At 40.6% G+C, this 21,676-nt stretch overlaps 1 protein-coding gene across 2 annotated transcripts in view; it reads right to left on the reverse strand.

The window, feature by feature from the left end:
- Nucleotides 1–216: 216 nt before the first annotated feature.
- The window catches only part of RHEB (Ras homolog, mTORC1 binding), a 59,525-nt gene continuing 38,065 nt past the window's right edge, over nucleotides 217–21,676 (reverse strand). The window contains exons 4-8 of one of the 2 annotated variants that reach the window (XM_034759957.1): nucleotides 18,965–19,047; nucleotides 14,306–14,362; nucleotides 14,155–14,202; nucleotides 13,494–13,575; nucleotides 217–701 (exon numbers count right to left, since the gene is read on the reverse strand). In XM_034759957.1, the coding sequence (XP_034615848.1) occupies nucleotides 609–701; nucleotides 13,494–13,575; nucleotides 14,155–14,202; nucleotides 14,306–14,362; nucleotides 18,965–19,047 (363 nt within the window). In that variant the 3' untranslated portion in view covers nucleotides 217–608. The remainder of the gene's footprint in view (nucleotides 702–13,493; nucleotides 13,576–14,154; nucleotides 14,203–14,305; nucleotides 14,363–18,964; nucleotides 19,048–21,676) is intronic. The other variant, XM_034759958.1, reaches the window with a different exon arrangement.

The following is a 21,676-nucleotide window of genomic DNA, read 5'->3' on the forward strand; positions in this document are numbered from 1 at the left end:
AGTCAGCCACCCAGGAGTTCTGTTAGAGGGGATGCTACAGTGACCTGTAGCAAACAAACACTCTCTGAAAAAGCTAAGCCAGTGATTGGCTTCAACATCCATCTCTACTAGTCCTGTGGGGCTGGAGACTGGTCAGTTTGTAGGAAAACCTGTATCAAGTTACTACTACATTTATTATATCTTATTTTAAAAGCACAGTTAAATAGAGCAACACAGTTAGGTTTGCAGCTAGTTTATTTACAAGTATACATTTAACACAAAGAAACACTGATATCCAAGCCTAGTTAAGAGTAGTGTAACAATATGCATCATTTTGATGATTATTCTAACCAACAGACTACACTGAAAAATTAATGCCAGTAAAATTCTTGGTCATAATATTAAATACAATATAAACTGAAAATATGATTGCTTAAAATTTGAAAATGGAAGTGAAGCCATTTACACAGGAGTCAGAGTTTAACATAATCTGAGGGGAAAGGCTCCAACCAACTGTGCATCTTTCAGGTTAACAGAAGAAAAAAGAAGCATAGTTTATCCTTAAAGATAACGGGCAGTTTGCTTCTTCAGGTAGAATGTATTCCCAGTGTTCAGGTTTTGCAGTGGAATTACATTACTGAGCATGACGACTTTCCTTGTGAAGCTGCCCCATCAATCTTTTCTGCCTCCAAAATTATCCTCCTAAAAACATCAACGGCAGTCTGCAAAGAGAGAGGAGTGTGATTAGCATGAAGGCTGCAATTACCACTTACTGAGAGAAAAACAATTTGGCACAGTTTTGTTGGCTACTCTAATAGATAAATGCATGCTCAATATATCAAGTCATATCTCAAACAAATATGGTAGGATTCGGGTAAGTAGGAAATGTAGGTGTAATTGAAATATTTACCACAAGAAACTCTTTGGAAAATGGGCATAACCCAATCTACATGCTTACATGGGGAAACATTTAAAATATTCTGCAGAGAACAAGCTTTAACTGAACTTTCAAAAAACAAAAAGCTAATTACTATACTTCTGCTTTGTATTGTAGCCATTTTGAATAGTAAGTGCTCATTGACAATATTGAAGGCTTACATATTCTGCCCCTCCAAAGACAATACACAAGTATAAATTGATTCACATACTCCGAGCAATACTACTACAATTCAGACTAGAAGAGACATTATCTCTGTAAAGCACCAAGTAATTTAATACCAAAAGGAGAGGAAAAAAATGGAGGAAGGCAATTCCAACTGAAATTAAAAAACAATTCAGTAGAGGGTTGGTTTTAAGTGTCTTGGGTCCTTTCATCTGGCATAGTGAATGTTCCTACATTATACTACTCGAATTTAAATTTTATTGCAGTGACTACCATCAGACACTGTGTAGTTTACAAGTATTGTCCGAGATGAGGTGTTCCGTTCAGCTCTACCAGAATGGGGCAATGAGATTTGACACCTGCTGCATGAAAATGCTCCAGCGATTACAGAAGAAAGTTGAATTTCAAGGGGAAGTATCTAATTTTAACCAAAATCTTTTAAAGAGAATTAATTTAAGCAGATAAACCGTAAATATTCCGACAGTCAGGGCTTACATTATACATATGAAACCTCAAATTGCAAAACAGCAAGCATTAACATATTTTGGTTGCATGCAGACATATGTTATAAGCTTGCCACTTCCTTATACAGTTGAGGGGAAAAAATCCAAAACCCCTGGAAAAAAAACCCACAAAAACTGTTCCAATTTACTGTGTGTAGGCATCCTTGTACACATCCCTTCAGCAGCTAAGAGTAACTGCTATTCTCTGAGCAGGAGTCATCTTTCTAGTTATTGATTCCACTTAGAACTCCTTGCTGGACCCTCCCCTAGCTAGACTGAACAAGCTTAGGATACAGTAATCACCGGATAATGTTTTTCCAATCTACTTGATGCTATTCTCTCAGATTAGTTAGGAATCCCCTTGATCTCTCCCTCACCTGCTCGCCCTAGCATGTCCTCTATGCTTTGGACTCACCTTTCAGCTGTGGGGAGGACCCACATTGTTATTCTACCGTATGTGATCCTGATTATTATAGACAGTAACTTGGTGAGCAGAATGGATCTGTGCAAGGACACAAAGGAGTGGGTCAGGACCTTTACTTGGGTCAGAACTAGGTAGGAACTTAAGTCCTCATCTGTGAGTTCCAACCTGCTGGACTAGGAAGTTGAACAACTGAATCGGACATCCCTCTTCAATGTAAATAGGAGCCTGATTCATTAGAAAGTTTAGGTTTCAACAGATTTGACAAAAGTGAGACTGAACATTTGACTAGTTTACAAGGTTTTCATGAAAGCCTGAAAAGTTACTCTAAGATGCAGAAACTTCAAGCCTCTTTAAACTTCCCCCAGAGGTTACTCTTCACTTCAAAAATTCTATTAAAATGAAGTGCCAGTGTACTTCTATGGACTGAGAAACACTTTGAATAAAGGGGGTTTATGTCATGACACATTCAGGTTGAAGAATTATTGAATACTAGCCCACACTGAGAAATAGTCACTCCTTTACAAACGTTAATATGCAAAAATGGAGCATTCCATTGCACCTCCTTGTGGGATTCACTTTGTATGGCTAGACTGCAGATTGTAGATAATAGATTGCTGTGTTTTTGTATATTTTACAGCAGTCATCACTTTATTAAATATTCCTTTCTACATTGTTATCCTAAAGCCAATAGTGATGCTGAAGTTCTCATCTTCATTTTGGGTTTCTGAGGATAGCATTGATCCAGTTAAAGACCGACATTGGTATTCTGACTAAGGGAAGTTTGGTCAAAAGCTAATGTCTCCCTGTGTATCAATTTTAGTCTATCCAAGTGTCATCATTATTATAATTTCATGAGCACCAAGTTCAGTTTGTGTTGAAAAGAAAAAAGATATTCCATGTTAGATGCAAGCAAATGTATGAGAACTGGAAGAAGCTGGTACAAGAGACTATAATTTGTTTAAAATAAACATGCTGAAAAGCTCCCTGCGCTATGTGTTCTGACCTGGCAGTTATTTCTCCAGTAAGGTACAATTTTTAGTTGGCTCACTTCCGAATAAATTCCACTGGACTCAAATGGCCCCACAATCTTAAAGTAATTATAGTAAGATCATAGCAGGCTGAATTCTATGTATAGCCTCTCACATTTAATACCATGTGTTCTGTACCATCTCAGGAACCATTAAAATACTATTCATCAATACAATTTTCCAAGCAATCCAAAGGCAAACTGACATAAGTGGCTGATTAGTCAAATTGCACAATACGCTTCCTGTGCAAATTAGATTTTAGCAGAGTTCTGGACAGGATTACAGATCCCATCAACTACTTTCTGCTGATAAATTTTTCTTGGGTGACAACTCAAAGGAAAAAAATCTAGTCTGACCTACAATACACTTAACTGTTATGTAAACAGTTGAAATTTTATTTTGGCTCTAGTAGACACTATTCTCTACATTCCTGACTGGAAACAGCTATTTTTTAAAAAAGAGCACTTATTCTGTCAATTGAGACGAGACTATATGTTATTTCTCAGAGAGACTGTTCGTCTGGGCCACTCACCAAGATGTAGGTGGCCAGTGAATACATTTCACAGAAAAGATGGGATATTTAAAAAGTTTTAGTTACATACATTCTTTATGGATCTACAAAGAAAGATCAAGAACACATTTTCAAGCTGGTAAATCTTTTCAGCAAAACAAGGTCATGAGACAGACAGGTGCCACTGTTGCATGAACAATACACTCTTCATTAGAAACCACTTCCCTACCTCACAGGGGTACTGTGATGCTGTTCAACGTAATTGGTCAGGTCTACACTATGAACTTTTGTCAGGGGCTGGATAAGCTGTACTGGCAAGAGCATAAGCTGTGTCTACACTAGGAGCACTTGCCAGCATAGTAAACAGATATGACTATACGAGTAAAGTGCTCTTACGTCTAGATCTGGTCTTTGATAGTTTGATGACTGATGGCAGTGGTGATCAGAATTACTGAACTCTGATCAGCCATTTGACCATGTTGGCTTATTTCTAGATTTCAGTTTAGTTTTTTCAAATTGAGGACAGCACAGCAAATGGTAGTAGTTAGCATTAAATCCAAACTGAGTAGAATCAAATCTGTAAAAAATTAAAATAAAAAGGTATTTCTACCTAATCTTACATAAAGTACTAGAGGCTTTAAGTCTACTTGCTCTTCCTTTGCTACTAATACACTTGACCATGGAACAATTATATGGCCTAATTATAGAAATTGAAAACTACTAAGAACACCATAAAAGCATAGTTATTTGAACTCTTGTTCTGCATTTCGGTTTGAGTGAAATGTTTTGCTTGGCTCCACAGTTTGAGTGCTTATGAGTAGGCTTGGCATAAATATAATTTTTAAAATATACTTAGATTCTTTAAGCATTTTTATTTTTATCCATTTAAGTTTTCACAGTTGCATGAAATTATGGGAGGGCCTGTCAATTATTTAGTGACAGTAAATATTGTGATTCAAAAAGTTAAGGATTTATAATCATTAAAACCATCACCACATGTCAAAATATACAAAGTAAATATTCTTAAATCAAAGTTCCCAAGCAACATTTTTTTTTTAATTTTTGCTTATTTGTAGGGTTTTGATTATCAATGGAAATGTGTATATATGTTTGCTGACATTTACCAGTAAAAATCTAATCCTTACAAGCCTACTTAGAATCATTAACAAGCTACCACAGAAGAGTTTACTGGACACCTCGTGTAGTTCCATTAAACACACCAATTTGCCTTTCCCTGGCACAGATAGATCAGTCAATGCACTCAGTGTGCAGGTCTTACCTTTGTGCTACAAAAAATTGTCCTCCTCAAGAAGTTGTATAGGATGCCTCACAGCACAAGAGCATGATCTAGATTCATATGGGGCTAAGCCCCATAAGCTCCTAATGTGTTTTGGTACAAGGGCATTTTACATCTTCCAAAAGAGGAGGAAAGAAAGCCCTAGAATGTGACGGAGAACAGAAGATATGCATATATGCCAGGAATGCAGCTGGACTTCAGACACAACGTAACATCTGTTATATTGTATTTCAAGCTTAGTGTTTCGCTCCAGGGCAGACTTCTTCAGGCTCTTGTGCAGTCACCAGCCTAGAAGCACGCTGACTACAGTTGGTAACAGGAGATGCATTTCAGAGTTCTCTGATTCTAGCTTCTAGCAAGAGTAAAGTGCAGAGGTCATGTGGAAGTGGACTCAAGGAACCACCTCCAAGTACCTATAAGCAATCCGAGATTTTGCTATCTACAGTTACAGCAGGGAATTACAAGTTCAGATGCTTTTTCTGCCCACTGCTGTCTTGAACTGGACTCCTAAGTAGACCAGTTGAGATGGAGACAAAAACTGCAGTTTGTGATCCCAGCTATGGCTCTCCAGAAAGAAATCTACAGCAGCAATAGCTTCCTTTGCCTGGTGTTCTATCAAAGGTTGCTGCAAGCTAGGTCAGTGTTCTTGAGGTTGTTCCTGGTGGCCCAAATGGGAGAGCTTTGCATTGATTGTAATAGCATCAGCACTGCAAAATACTGAGTGGCTGATGTGAAGGCCATGTTGTGATGTGATGATCTAAGCCAGTGATTCTCAAACTGTGGGTCGCAACCCTGTTTTAATGAGGTCGCCAGAGCAGCGTTAGACTTGCTGGGGCCTGGTGCTGAAGCCAAAAGTCTGAGCCCCACCACCCAGGGCTGAGGCCAAAGCCTGAGGGCTTCAGCACTCAGGTTACAGCCCCCACGCACCCAGGGTGGAAGCTCTCAAGCTTTGGCTTCACACACCCCCAGGGGCTCAGTCTTCACTGGCTGGCAAAGGTACTGATCTCTCCGCTTCTTGAAAACTATTGGATTTACCAAGCATATTGTACAGAACAAGTGACCTCTCCGAGATGGTTGTGTACTTTCTCCATCTGAGGGAAAGGCGCTATACTCAAGCATCTGGACTGGCAGAGGATCAGAAGAGATCATTTACACCCCATGTTTAAGAACCTGTATTATATTATGCCAATATCAATGATTTAAAATCTCCAGTTAAGGTTACTAGGTCATCCTTGATATAAATCTTGTCCAGCAACCTTTATCAGTAGCAATATCTTTTGTACCAACTTAAGTGTTAGGTACTCACTGCAGTTTGGAAGCACTGATTAAAAACAGAATTTTTGCAGGATTCCTAAATAAATTGGGATGCTTGTGGAGAAGTTCATACATTTCTGATGTACAATTACTGTTCCTCCCCACAGTATTTCATACGCTTTGAAGCAGAGTCTAATCTGTACAGGTTTGCTACATATTTCAGATGACAGCATATAATCTAATAGTTCTGATGTCCAGGCATTACACTATACACACTTTTTATTATGGAAACATAAATCCCATGCCAGTCAGTTAATGAGACTTTATATGTTAGCACAGCAATTTAATATGCTAGATCAGGGGTGGGCAAACTACGGCCCGCCGGCCAGATCCGGCCCCTCAGGGCTCTGGATCAGCCCGCGGCACCATGTCCTTGCGGCCCCCAGGCAGGGGGACAGAGGACTCCATGTGTTGGCTCCAGGCAACGCCCCCCACAGCTCCCATTGGTCGGGAACGGGGAACCACACCCAATGGCAGCTTCAGGGGACGTACCTGGAGGTGCGGCAAGGGCACCACACGCGGAGCCTTCTGCCCTCATCTCCCCCAGGGGCCGCAGCGCTTCCGGGAGCGGCGCGGGCCGGGGACATGGCAGGCATTCAGGGAGCCTGCACTGGCCCCAGTGTGTGCCGCTGCCACCCTGGAGCCGCTTGAGGTAAGCGGTGCCGGGCCGGAGCCCGAACCCCTCCTGTACCCCACTCCCTAACTCCCTGCCCTAAACCCCCTGCCTGCACCTCACACCCCTCCTGCACCCCAACCCTCTGCCAAGCCCCCTGCTGCACCCTGCACCCCTGCGCACCCCAACCCCCTGCCAAACCCTGCACCCCAACTCCCTGCCCTGAGCCCCCTGCCGAACCCCACACCCCAGCCCTGTATAGAATTTCCCCACTCAGATGTGGACCTCGGCTCAAAAAGTTTGCCCACTCCTGTGCTAGGTGTTATGAAAAAAATAACTTCTTTATAAAAAAAGCAGGTTACATAACTAGAGTGTCACTTCAAGTTTCAGGTTTCAGAGTTACAGCCAGTTATCAATAAGTTCACAATATGAATTAGTGAGCTGTTACAAAAATTTATATTTAGCAATGGGGAAAAAATGAATGCCAGCTAGATTGTCCAACTAAGAAAAGTTGACTGCAATTAAATCAGATTTAGCTTAAAGAATTTGTTCTAGAGTGGAGCATTCATATACAACCACTTAGCTGCAAGTCTATTACTCACCGAAGGATTTCACAGGATGTTTACAATCTTTATATTTTTGCACTACTCTGGAACTAGACCAAAGAGTGGCATTAAACTTGGTTCAGATTTTGGCAAGAATTCAAGTACTACAAAAATTAAATCGTGACTTCCTTTGGATCTGCAGAAGATTTTGAAAGTTTTGTACAATCAGTTTTCTTGACTGGTGTGGAGAAAGTAAATAAGGAAGTGTTCTTTATTCTTTCTCATAACTCAAGAACTAGGAGTAACCACATGAAATAGGCAGCAGGTTTAAAACAAAAACAAAAGGAAGTAATTCTTCATCCAACACACAGTCAACCTGTGGAACTCCTTGCCAAAGGATGTTGTGAAGGCTAAGACTACAACAGGGTTCAAAACAAAGAACTAGGTAAGTTTATGGAGGATAGCTCCATCAATGGCTATTAGCCAAGACAGGCAGGGACGGTGTCCCTAGCCTCTGTTTGCCAGAAGCTGGGAATGGGCGACGGGATGGATCACTTGATTACCTGTTCCGTTTATTCACTCTGAAGCCCAAAGCATGGGCCACTGTTGGAAGACAGGATACTGGGCCAGATGGACCTTTGCTCTGACCCAGTATGGCCGTTATGTTCTTTTGCCCTGTGGAAACTGAATTTTCTTGACCGTCCACTGCCAGCAGCACAAGTTCTGGCAATTACATGTTTGAAAGAATACGAGACGTATGATTTTTACCAGGAAACAAGGTTCCACCTTGCAGGATTGTCTGTTTGGTTGCACCAAGAACTTCAGGAAAGATACAGAGTTGATTCCTAATTTTAGCTATAGAGAGGTGCTAGTGAACTTTTCACCAGCATAAGGGTCAGCCTAGAGCCTTATTCTTCATCACAAACCAATCTGATACTGTTCTTCTGACCCAATCATGAGCCTCGATTCCATAAGGTAAAAGTTTCACTAGCAACATAGCTTGTTACAACCAAAGCAAAAATTATATTTGAGTACCGACAGCCTCTTAGTACTTCAAACCCACAGCCAGTTAAAATGAACTAGGAAACAGGTCAAGGAATATTATAGATTAAGCAGCCATGAGGACGGATTGCTCTCTCCCCACCCCCACAATTTGCAGGTACTCCAGAAGGAAGAGCCTGCAATGGGAGGAAAATGGCATATCACCAACATCACCACTAGCTTTTCTACTGCCTGCACGAGATAGGCATCCTGACCCTGGAGGCTCCTGGTGTTGACTTGCTGGGAATGCAGCCTGCATATCCCTGCCAATGAAAGCCAGGCTGGGGGAACCACCGGTGTGAGAGGTGTGTTGATGGAATCTCAGGAAGCAGATACGAGTTGCAGGTGGTGGTGGCTCCTCTCTACATCATCCAAGATCACAAGGACTTTGACAGGGCACACGTCAACATTTGAGATGGAGGATGTCAGCCAATGACAGAGGACTACAGCAGCACCAGAGAAGAAAGAAGAACCAGCTACTCTATGTGGAGGAGTAGCTGCTGGTCACTTTGGGCAGTAGACAGTGCTCCACCCACCCCAGCTCCAAGTCCACAGAAGTCAAGACCCAGTATGCTTTATGGCAACAGGAGGTGAGAAGCAGACCTCAATTGCTGAAGGGGAGCCGCATCTGCCCCCAAGACTGGCAGGCTCATAGCCACCACACCCAAGAGGCAGTGGTGTAGGGTGCCAATGGTCAGGATTTCCCTTCTGAGGGGACAGAGGCATCCATCTGCTGACCTCATGTCCCGAGAGGTGTACTGCCTGCCTGAAGCCCACATCAGGGACATTACAGAAAGGCTGGGGAGGCTCATCGGTACCTCTACCTGTGACTCATCCATGTGGGCATTAAATGTTACTGCTTATCACCCAGAGAAGATCAGCAGTGACTAAGGGCTCTGGAAGTGAGGGTGATGGAGTTGGGAGTGCAGATTGTGATATTGTCCATCCTCTCAGTTGAGCCCATATTTGGACAAGCGCATCCAGTAGATAAATGCATGGCTGGGCAAGATGGTGTTGATAGGAAGGCTTTGGCTTCCTTAACAACGGAGTGCTGTTCTGAGAAGGAGGGCTACTGGGAAGAGATGAGATCAGCCTGATCAAAAAGTGCATGAAGATGCTCTTCCCCAACTTGCTAACCTAGTGAAGAGGACTTGAAACTAGGTTCAAAGGGGGCAGGTGACAAACTCACAGGTAAGCATAAAAAGGAGACCTTAAAAAGTCTAGATTTTGGGGTGGAGGAGCAGACATGGAAAATTACAATAGGGTCATAGGAGGAACAAGAAAATCAGTGGGGGAATCTGATTGACAACTTAGGTGTCTATACACAAATGCAAGGAGTACAAAGAACAAACAGGAAGATCTGGAAGTATTAGTACATATGCTAAATTATGACAACTGGTATCAGAAACCAGGTCAGCTAAGTCTCCTAACTGGAATATTGGTATACAGAAGTAATGCTTGTTCAGGAAGAGCAGGCAGGGAAAAAATGGGGGTGCTGTTGCATTATACATCAAGAATATATACCTTGTTCTGAGTCCAGAAGGAGGTGAGAGGCAGATGAGTCTGGTAATGATAAAAGGGAAAAAAACATAGGAGTGACCGCACAGTAGGGGTCTACTATAGACCACCAAATCAGGAAGAGAAGGTAGATAAAGCATTTCTAGAACAAGCAACAGAAACAGCCAAAACCACGAGACCTGGTAATTCTTGGGGACTAACTACCCAAACATTTATTGGAAAAGTAATATGGCAAAACACAAAATTTCCATTAAGTTTTTGGAACGTATTTGGGACAACTTTACTTCCTCCACTTTATGGAAGAAACCAGGAGGACAGCCATTTTAGACTTTATTCTAACTAGCAAGGAGTATTGGTTTCAAATATGAAGAGGAAGGCAACTTGGGTGAAAGATCACAAAATAATCGATTATGATTCTAAAGAAAAGGAAGCAGCAGAATAAGGACAATGGACTTCACACACAAAAAAGCAGAGTTTAACAGACTCGGAACTGATAGGTAAGGACCCATGAGAAGAAAGTCTAGGATAAAAGGAGTTCAGGAAAGGTGGCAGTTTCCCAAGGAGAAAAATATTAAAGGCACAACTGCAAGCTATCAACATGGCTCCATCAGAAGCTCCTTAATGACCTGGAAAAAAAATCAAGAATTCTACAGAAAGCAGAAACATGGGGAAATTGCTAAGGATACAAAAAGAACAGCACAAACATGAAGGGACAAAATCAGAAAGGCGAAGGCACAGAATGTACTTCCACTTAGCAAGAGACATAGAAGGCAATAAGAGGTTCCTTAAACCATTTAGGAGCAAGAGACAGACTAAGGAAATGTAAGTCCTCTACTTAACAGGGAAGGAGAGCGAATAATAGATGAAAACAAAAAGGCTGAGCTGTTTAATGCCTATTTTGCTTAAATCTTCCCTAAAAAGGTTAATAGTGACTAGATACTCAACAGAATAGATATTAACAACAAAAAGGGAGAAGGAACTCAAGACAGAATAGGGAAAGAACAGGTTAAAGAATATTTAGATAAGTTAGATGTATTCCAACACTATTGGGGCTGATTAAATTCATCTCGGGTACTTAAGGATCTAGCTGAAGCAATCTTGGAACCATTAGCAATTCTCTTCGAGAACTCCTGGGGGATGTCCCAGAGGACAAACATAGTACCCCTCTTTAAAAATGGGAACAAAGACTGGGGAATTATAGACCAGTCAGCCTAACTTCAATACCTGGAAAGATATTAGAACAAATTGTTTAATAATCAATTTGTAAGCACCTAGAGGATAACAGGGTTAATAAGGAATAGCTAGAATTGATTTTGACTTGGTTACTGGCCTGGTTGGATTGGAGGAAGCAACGGTCATGATATATGGCTTTAATAAGGCTTTTGACACAATCCCACAAAAAGAAGAACAGGAGTACTTGTGGCACCTTAGAGACTAACAAATTTAGTGTCCTTTTTCCTTTGTAGAGAGGCAAAGTTTGTCTTGAAAATGGCTTGTCTAGTTTTTGTAAATCCCACAAAATATTCTCATAATGAAATTAGGGAAGCATGGGCTACATAAAATTACTATAAGGTGGGTGCACAACTGGCTGAAAGACCACACTCAGAGTATTAATCAGTGGCTCCTCATCTAACTGGAAGGGTATATCTAGTGAAGGTCCCACAGGTGTCTGTCACTACTGAATATTTTCATTAACGACTTGGATAATGGAGTGGAGAGTAGGATTAAAGTTTGGATGCCACTAAACTGAGAGAGGTTGCAAGCTCTTTGGAGGACAGGATTAGAATTCAAAACAACCTTGACAAGTTAGTGAATTGGTCTGAAGTCAATAAGAGGAAATTCAATAGACAAGTGCAAAGTAGTACATTTAGGAAGGAAAAAAAATCAAATGCAGAACTACAAAATCGGGGAAGTACTGCTGAAAAGGATCTAGGGATTACAGTGGATAACAAAATCTGAATCAATGTGATGTAGTTTAAAAAAAGCGGATATATTCTGGGGTGTATTAATAGAAGTGTCACATGTAAGACAAGAGAGATAACGGTCACATTCTAGTTGGCACTGGTGAGCCCTCAGCTGGAATACAGTGTCCAGGTCTGGGTGCCACCCTTTAAGAAAGATGTAGACAAATTGGGGAGAGCTCAGAGGAGAGCACAAAAGTGATGAAATGTTTAGAAAACCTGACCTATGAAAAAAGATTAAACGCGTACCCAGTTTTTTATCTTAAGAAAAAAGACTGAGGGGGAGGGGACCTCATAAGTCTTCAAATGTCTTAAGGGCAGTTATAAAGTGATCAACTGTTTCCCCATGTCTACTGAAGGTAGGACAAGTGATTGGCTTAATCTGCAGCAAACTTTTTCTTTCTGAGGTCCCCCGCAACATGCTATAAAAACTCCACAGCCCAGCTGTACCACGACAACTGTTTTTCCTGTATACAAGAATCAGGGCCAGCATGACGGGGTAGCAAGCAGGGCAATCCCCTGGAGCCCCACAACAAAGTGGGCATCACAAAGCTAAGTTGCTCAGGCTTTGGCTTCAGCCCGCGTGGTGGGGCTCGGTGTCCTGGGCTGCAGTTCTGTATGGTGAGCTTCGGCTTTCTGCCCTGGGCTCCAGCGAGTAACGCTGGTTTAGTGGCCCCCCCTGAAACCTGCTGGTGGCCCCCGGACCCCTGGTTGAGAACCACTGATGTAGGTTATATATTAGGAAAAACAACTTTCTAACTATAAGGGTAGTTAAGTTCTGGAATCCCCATCATTCATGGTTTTTAAGAACAGGATGGACAAACTGTTCAGGGATGGTCTAGGTTTACTTGGTCCTGTTTCAGTGCAGGGGGCTGGACTTGAACTCACTGCCCTTTTCAGCTCTACATTTCTATGAAATACTGGAACATATTCAGGGAGTAAATGAGGAAGCTATTACACCAAAAAGGATTAGTGTTAGGCTAGAATGAAATTAAATCTGCTAGTTTTGTCACCATTTAGAAATTGTAAGTGTTAACACTTACAATGTTTCCTGGTTATAATTTGGTCAGATTGTGGCCATCCATCCATCAACACAACCCACATCATCATCATTATGATTATGAGGCAGGGAAACATTACTCCTATTTCAGAGGGAATAGAAGCACACTGGCAAAGCCTGGAAAAGAACCCAAATCTAAGGGCTGGCTAGTGCCCTACCCACAATGCTATCTTTTCATCCTTGTAGTGGTATGTTCCTGCTAAAGATTCAGCAATTAAATTCTCTATTTTTGAAGGTCCCGATACAGATCAAGCCATTACCACTTCAGCTTAAGGTGAGAGAGTTGACACTGAATCTAAAACTTTCCATTTTAGCACCACAACCAAATACATTTATAATTAAGTTACACCTTTCATCCCATATTTCTCCTTTCAGCAACCTGACTTCATCTACAATTCTCAGTGAAATATCTGGACAAGCTTGCACACATGGACTTCATTGCAATCAGTTCACTTTCTGTTGCCAATACACAGCTATACAGCATATTTTTAGTTCTCCCCTTTGCGATGAGGTACATGTGGAGACATTTAAAGATCCTTCGATACCGAATCCCACTATTTAAATTGCAGCGTATCGAAGTGGATGTTAATTGGTTACCTGATTTTCTTTAGCAGAGGATTCCAAGAAAGCTGCATTCCAGGATTCTGCTAAAGCTTTCCCTTCTTCATAGCTGATCACCCTGACCAAATAGAAGACAGTATAAATTATTACAGCAAAGAAAATGTTTGATGGCTTGTGGAGAAGTTAGAGCATTTGCCGCGCAACTGCAGTTACTTCCCTGCAGCACTTCATGTTCTATGAAGTATTAAACTGCATCACATGCAGTATAAACATCTCAAAGTAAAATTTGGGTCTTGCAATACTTACTTTCCATTTTTACTATATTTTACAATACCTCCATTTTATATAGCGCTTTAAAATTATTGTCACAACATTCCTATGAAGTAAACATGCAACTACTCCATTTTGTAGATGAAAGAGGTTAAGTGACTTGCCCCAAAGTGAGAGTCAGGATTAGAATTCAGTAGTTCCTGGCTCTCAGTTCCATTCTCAAGTCCACAGTACCTTAGTTATGATAACTTAGCTAAAAAGTTAGCATAAGCTAACCTAATTCTATATTAAACTATGGAAAGTTACGTACCTATAATTTAGTTCCCAAGAAGAAAATTTCATTTAAATTGTTACAAGTGATGTTGCAACAGAGAACAGTTATGGTATCTTATATTTTTCTGAAAAATATTGTATTTACAGTACATACCGTTCCATATGCAGGTCTTTTTTGTTTCCAACCAGCATAATAGGTATTCTGTGAAAAAAATGAACCACTTTTAGAACAGCTGTTATAGTATATTGAACAAAGTACTAGTAATATACCTGCAATGAAATGAGATGAAAGTGTTACTACTTACTGGACTTTTCCCACCATATCCAATAACTTGCCATGGATAACTTTAATCACTTCAAAACTGCAAAATAAAGGGATGAAATCACACATGCACTCTGATGTTTAGCCTTAATACCCAATACACAAGCAATTAATTATACCTGTAGACTGTTTGAGTTTAAGCTTTATTCTCACTTTAGATGCAAAACAACAACTGAGATGCTGTAAATGTGTTACTAACTCCTATACAAGAGGCAAATTGGGCCAGAACTCCATAAAACACTATACCATCTAACAATATTCTTACATAGGCCAAGATATTCCTGCCCAATATACTTGGTTCCCCTTTTGATAAAGGGCACTGCAAGTGTATGAATCAAGACGGGGAAAGTCATGCTTTAAGCATTATTTAGATGTTTGATGCATCTGCTTGGATTGTAGGTACACTTTAGGCAGAATGTGTAATAAGATTTAGCTGCACAAACGTAGGGAGTCTGGGTAAGAAGGTTAAATTAAAAGTACAGCTTCAAAAAAAACAAACAAGCACTAAGAGGGAAGGTGCAATAGAATTACTAAGCATGTATTGCTTTGCTGAAATTCATAGTACTTTCTATTTTTTAAATTGGAACAATACTCAATTTCAAATTTAAAATAGAATGCAAGTGATTTCATTCAGAATTTATGCACTTGAAAATGAAGAAAAAGCCTAAACTGTGATTTTCCAAGTCAAGAGAAACACAAACTGAGCTGTCAGGTGGTATGAGAAACATTGCTTGTTCAGATACTACAATTATGGGTGCTAGTACAGAGTCTGTACATGAAGACTTGAGTGACTAAGGCCAGAAGCAATACTGTGAGGTGCCAAGAAGCCTCAAACCCAGCTAGCTTAATGGGTACTGGATATTTAGTACCATGCAGAATAAGCAAGTTGTAAACAAATGAAGCCAGTGACGTGCAATGGCAACCATTTTATTACATTCAGAGTAACTGAGCTATTAGAGAGTTCGACAGACAACTTTGATTATAACAGGGACACCATGTATAAACCTGGACTGGACACAAATATTGCCATTAAAAATTATTTGTAGGGTAGGCAAGGTAGATTCTGACTTTCAAAACTTTATTGCCATAAGTAGTGTGCTCATTTACATGGCATTTTAATCAGAGCTCAAATTCCAAGGGCCTGATTCTTCAAGCACAGATTTGCACTGAATACGTGCCACAAAGATAGATGCCTTGAATACCTCCCTGTACAAGACTGATCTAAGGAAACCAGCTTGGTGTCAAACTAGTCAAGAATCAGGGTCCATAAAAGTAGCCTAAAGCCATCTTTGCCTCTTTTGTCCAACAGCTGACCACAGGCAGACTATAGGTCAGCCTGACTGTAGAATCTGGCCCACAGTTAGGTATGCACTCTCCTGCCTAAACCAGTACAGACTTAAGCCAGCCTGTAGACACTTGGGAAAGAGATTGCAAGAGCCAATGAAAATACAAAACATAGAAATACACAGACAGTGAACTCTAATGATTGTTATAATGGACCAAACAATTTCCAATAAACCCAAAACAAGGTAGCATTACACTGATGTTTCACATCACTTCATCTTTACTACCTTGTGAATGGATTTCCTACATTAGCAAGTTTTAAATTAAAAGACAAGGCAACTGTAGGGCCACAATTTATTCTCTGCAGGCTGACAGTAACTAAGGATTCATTAAGGAAGTATAAACTGGGTTTATAATGCATGTTATTACTCACTAGAAGAAAGACAATCCAAGAAAGCAGGGACCACCAGCAAAAGATGACACACAATACAAAGTAATGGAACCTACTTTGTGATACAAATTAGGAATTTAAGTAAGTAAATCAGAACGAGAAACCTTCAATAACCTTGATTGTGAGCAAATTTAAGACCAGGTTAGAGAAGTAGGGCATTGTTTGCTTCTTCGGGAGCGTTTTTATGAATTTCCATTTGACAGACACTGCACTCGAGTCACTCAAAATAGAAGAGAATTTTTTTTAAGAATGGATTTTCCAAAAAGATCTACAACAAACGCATGGAAAGAAACAAGTACCCTACCGAATCAGTATTCAAATGTTCAGATCCTATGTCAATATATAGCCAGTGACCTAGCTATATGAACCAAGAGCAACACTGGCAAACTTGTGTCAGACTGGAGTAGCAACCAGCAAGCAAGCAGAAGATAAATCAAAGCCTCTTTGGCTTTCCAGAGTACTTAGGCAATCAGGGTGCGGTGTTACAGGATATGTTCTGTCCTGCATCCAGACTCTCTAAGCAGTAGAACAGGATGTGACACCTTACAATTCAAGTAGATTTCTACTTTAAGAGCCAAGCAGTAAATAAAAAGCCATTAAAAAAAAAAACTAGAAAAGAACTTGTAGGTATAGACCCAGGGCAGTCTGAATACATTCTGCAGTTCTTTGCTAAGCTTACACTAGAATTTGACTCTTCCACAGTGGCATCCCAACAGTTGTCAGGCAGGACAAACTTCTATTTTTCATCTGACTGCTTGACTTTGCAGCACTACATAATAAAGAACTGGAGCCAGAGTTAAAAGAATTAAATCCTCTAGTTATTACCAATCAGGGATAGGACAATCCATGGAAGCTTCCAGGTCATCAACATGCCTCAACTCTGGTTGAAAGGTAGTAACTCTGGCAGCAAAGATTCACCCTCTGTTGCTATTCTATCCGTGTCTCTAGGTGAAACTACAAATAAGGGAACTTTACATCTTCAGTACACTGTCGCAGATGCAGGCAATTGTCCCTTTGAAGTGGGCTGAGATTGAGACCACCAACTCATTTTACTTAGCACCATATTACTAGCTAAGCCCAGATCTGAACTAGTGACCAAGAAGATGGGAGACTCCATGTCCCATAAATCCCCAGGTTTTCAAGTATTGTCTTGAAATTAAGCCAGAGTGCCTCCCCCAGAAGAAGAGAATGCTAACACCAAGTTTGTGTTGTTAGAGAGTTTGTACATGGGGGTGCTTGATAATTATTTCACTGTCTTAAAACTCAATTCTTACCTTCATCACCTGTTACTGTGAAAGATCCTGTAAATAGCGACAGAAGCAGCTGTCTAAAACATATGCTCCCTTTAACATTATTCCTCAATACTACAGAATGTTCATTTGTTTCATTAGGTAGATCTGACGAAGCTACTCAGCATATACTTTATCTATTAACATAATGAGCAACCATAAGAGCATTTGAGCAGCCCAGCAGAGTTCAGATTAGGACAAACATACTAGACCCTCCAGTACTGGTCAAGAATGCAAGCAACTGTTTTCTTTCAAAGTGTCCCTATGTGCTGAACAGGAAGAGAGGTCGCTCAGGACCTTCTGTTTAAAAAAACAAAAACAAAAAAAACAAACAAAAAAAACCCTTGAAGGTTTAGATTTTACTTATTTAGTAGCTTACATAAGGAAGCTACTATTTTTACATTGCTAACTTCCTCTTTTACTGATATGCAGATGCTGTACATGGTAACTTTAAGAAGAAATCCTGCCGCTAAAGCCACCAAATTTATAGAAATAAGACAATGTAGGGGTCCAAAACAGGAAGGGGATTAATAGAATATGATGCCAATGACTGTACAAAAGCCTAATAAAGAGGTTAATGTGCTTCTTACCAATAGAGAGATTACCTAGAAGAAAGCCAGGCCCTCAAGCCAAAAAGGACCTTAATTCAAACTCTGAAATCTGAATAGCTATTCTGAGAAACTATTTTACAGTAAGACATGCCCTTCAATACTGCAAATAAAAAGGCAGCCTGCAAGCCAAATTCATACACATTGTCAATTGCCCAGAAGCTCATAGCACTGAACAGGCAATTTCTACCAGTCAACTGGACAGGTGGGCAAGGCAGAAAAATCCCACAAAGAAGAATCAGCTCTATTTGAGTGCAAGGCTACAGCTACCCTACAGAGCTTGCAGCTGTGTCACTGCTAATGGACACTTTAAGCAGACAGGAGAGCGCTCTCCCATCAGCTTACTTACTCCAGCCCCTGCGAGCGGCGGTAACTATGTCGACAGGAGCAGCTCTCCCACTGACATAGTGCTGTCAATTCTGGCGTTTATGTCGATGTAACTTACATTGCCTGGGGGACGTGTCAGGGGGAGGGGGAGATTTATTCACCCCAGTGAATGACATAAGCTATGCCAAAATAAGCTGTAGTGTAGACACAGCCTAAGTTTATACGGCTAAGAAGAAAGAGAACCAGCCATATGGTTCTTATGTTCATGGGATTTCTGACCCAAGGAGAAAAAAAGTCAGAAAATGTGTAGAGCCATTACTATTCTAGGTCATGATTCAGTTTATTTATGCCTCTTTGTACTCACATACCACAATGAGGAGCACTAGGAATACTTACGCTTGATCATCTTTTTACTCGAAGTTCATAACCAATACATTTGAATATGGATTCTATCTTTACTTGCCCCCAACCACTGTAGTTTGCAAGCTGCTTAGGTACAGTAAAGATTATCAAATGCTATTGTGAGGAGAATTGTTATTCCCATTTTACTGATGGGAAATGGAGGCAGAGATTAAAGAATTGTGAGGGCATACAGGGAGTCTATGGCAGAGCCAGGGATTGAAGCCACATGAATCTCAGATCAGTAGCTTACTCATAATATATACACAGAAGAACTCTATTACCTTTTTATTGATGTGACTGAATAAACGAGAATGTAGCCATTAATGTCTATGGAGTATGTCTGAGGAAATATGGAGTATTCATCCTGTGGAAGGAAAATGATATTTTAAAAAATGGTTATTGCCACAAGAGTCAGAATCTTAGTGACAGTAGATCACCAGCAGTTTTAAACACTGACTGTATTTATAAGACATGAATTGCATTTGTAAAGATTTAAAACAATGTCAACACAGGTAAATCAGACTCCATGGCAGCCATCATGGTGGAGGCTGCCTGTTCCTTAAGGATTACATAGGGATGTTCAGAAAAAGTCAAGCAAGCTAGGGATAAGAAGCTGTAGATTCCCCCCCCCACACACACACTATATATGCTAAATAAAAACAAAGAATTTCAAAATTTCCCACAAAATGAAAGATTTATTTTACAGTATAAGAAAAATTTAAGATAATTCATTACTATCAAAACATTTTACTCCAAAAAGTGTCAGAATGGAATGCTTTGATATCAAGATGCTTAGTTTCATGTATTTTCCCTACCTCCCCCCCCACTCAACATTTCTAAAAAATAGACATCTTGGAAACATTTTGACCACCTCTAGATTCTATATAGATTTTGTTCTGATGCTAGATTTAAAAAGTTTAGTTTGTTTGAGACCACTTCATCTCGTCAGTCAATCCAATTGCTCAAACTGTTCACTTTCACATGTCACCAGCCTATATTACGCAGGAGAACCTTCCTTCCCCCTTCCCTAATGAGCAACTGGGAAAGGCCCCTATCTAGTCCTCCCCGACCTTCACAACTTTCTAGCAAGGTGAAGCTAGACAGAACTGGTCTTCTCTTGTGCTTCATATTCAGCTCTAATGGGTGGCAAAGCCCCACTACTGCTCGAATATCAGATAGGTGTGCAACTTGGTTACTGACTAAAGTAAATGACTTGGATCACTTTTATAGCATGTGCAAGAAACAGATGGTGGATGTGCAAACTAAGCATTAGACTGTACTTGGCATTCCACAGGATTTCTATCAATTGGAATAGCTTTGGTAACAATTATCACCTGTCCCCCAGCCTCTAGTACCTCTTAACCAAGGCTCTTGTTTTCACAGTACTCCCATCAACCCATCACTTCACTCCCTCCAGCTTTACAGGTTTCAGTATCAAATCCTGTGCTGTACTGAGATAGTCGTTATCTCAACCCTTTCTAATTCATACTTTCACAACTGTCTGCTTGGCTTTTATTTGCTTGTTAGAAATGATTTTTGGAATGTGAAGTCCATTAATGGCTATTATCCAGGATGGGTAAGGAATGGTGTCCCTAGCTTCTGTCAGAGTGGAGATGAATGGCAGGAGAGAGAGAGATCACTTGATCATTACCTGTTAGGTTCACTCGGCATTGGCCACTGTTGGCAGACAGCATACTGGGCTGGATGGATGGACCTTTGATCTGACCCAGTCTGGCCATTCTTATGTTGGAATTATACAGTTAACATTTAAGAAGTTTGCCAACAACATAATGTGGCCCAGTAATTAGAGATTCACACAAACCACTATACACCAAAAGTAGTTATTCCTATAACCTTTGGTATGTTATATGTATCCATTTAAGCAGCCCCCAGGGTCTATTGGGAAAGTAAACAACACTGAGCAAAGCTTGTTCTAATGCATTTACAATGTTTTTCAACATCTACCCACAAGATCTCTCCCCTCCAATCCACTGAAGCCAACAAAAAACAAAGAATCCATGGGAAAGATTTAAAAATAACCACTAATGAGACAATGCTATTTTAATTAAGAATTAGTTTCAACTGTGTGATACTGAAATTGAACCTCAACCTTGAGAACGAACTCTGTTTAAGGTTGTGTTGGCTGGGGAATTGGTTGAGTTATGGTATTCTTTTTAGACTGAATTAAAGTTCTTGGGAAGGCGGGGTTCTGATTTCAGCGAACATTACAATTTGCAAGAGAAGGAAAGGTAGCTACCCAGCTCCTGACACAAATGACCAAAAATCATGATGTTTGGTCCATTAGCCTGCATTATACAGTTCAACATCACACCAAAGACAGCAAAGCACGAGGAAGCGCCATTTGGCCAGCATAGCATGGAACTCAAAAATATTAGCACCAAAAGAAAGTTACTCACCTCGTGCAGTAACTGTGGTTCTTTGAAATGTGTCTCCCTACGGGTGCTACACTCTAGGTGCACTAACACTCCCTGCACCTTGGATTGGAGATTTCTCATAGCAGTGTCTGTTCAGCCTGCATGTGCGTGTTAGTCAGTCTCATGCCCTGAGCTGTTATGTAGTACTGTGCGGGAGTACTCCCCTCAGTTCCTTCTCTACCGCAAAGTCCCATGGCAGAGAACTCTGAAGCAGAGGGGGAGGACGGGTAGAGGAGCATTCATAGGGACACATCTTAAAGATCCACAGTTACTGCACAGGGTGAGTAACTATGTCTTCTTCCAGTAGTGTCCCTATCGGTACTCCACTCAAGGTAACTACCGAGTACTGCCTCTAAGGTGGAGGGGGTTTCGGAGTCAAGTCCAGTAGAAAGGAAAGCATAGCTGATCCAAACACAGTATCAGAGGCAGAGTCATGAGTTATTGCATAGTGTTTGGTGAATGTATACATAGAATCATGAGTCATAGGACTGGAAGAGACCTTGATAAGTCTTTTAGTCCAGTCCCTCCACGCAAGGCAGGACTAAATATTATCTAGAT

Source organism: Trachemys scripta, chromosome 2, assembly GCF_013100865.1.
Source record: "Trachemys scripta elegans isolate TJP31775 chromosome 2, CAS_Tse_1.0, whole genome shotgun sequence".
NCBI lineage: Eukaryota > Metazoa > Chordata > Testudines > Emydidae > Trachemys > Trachemys scripta.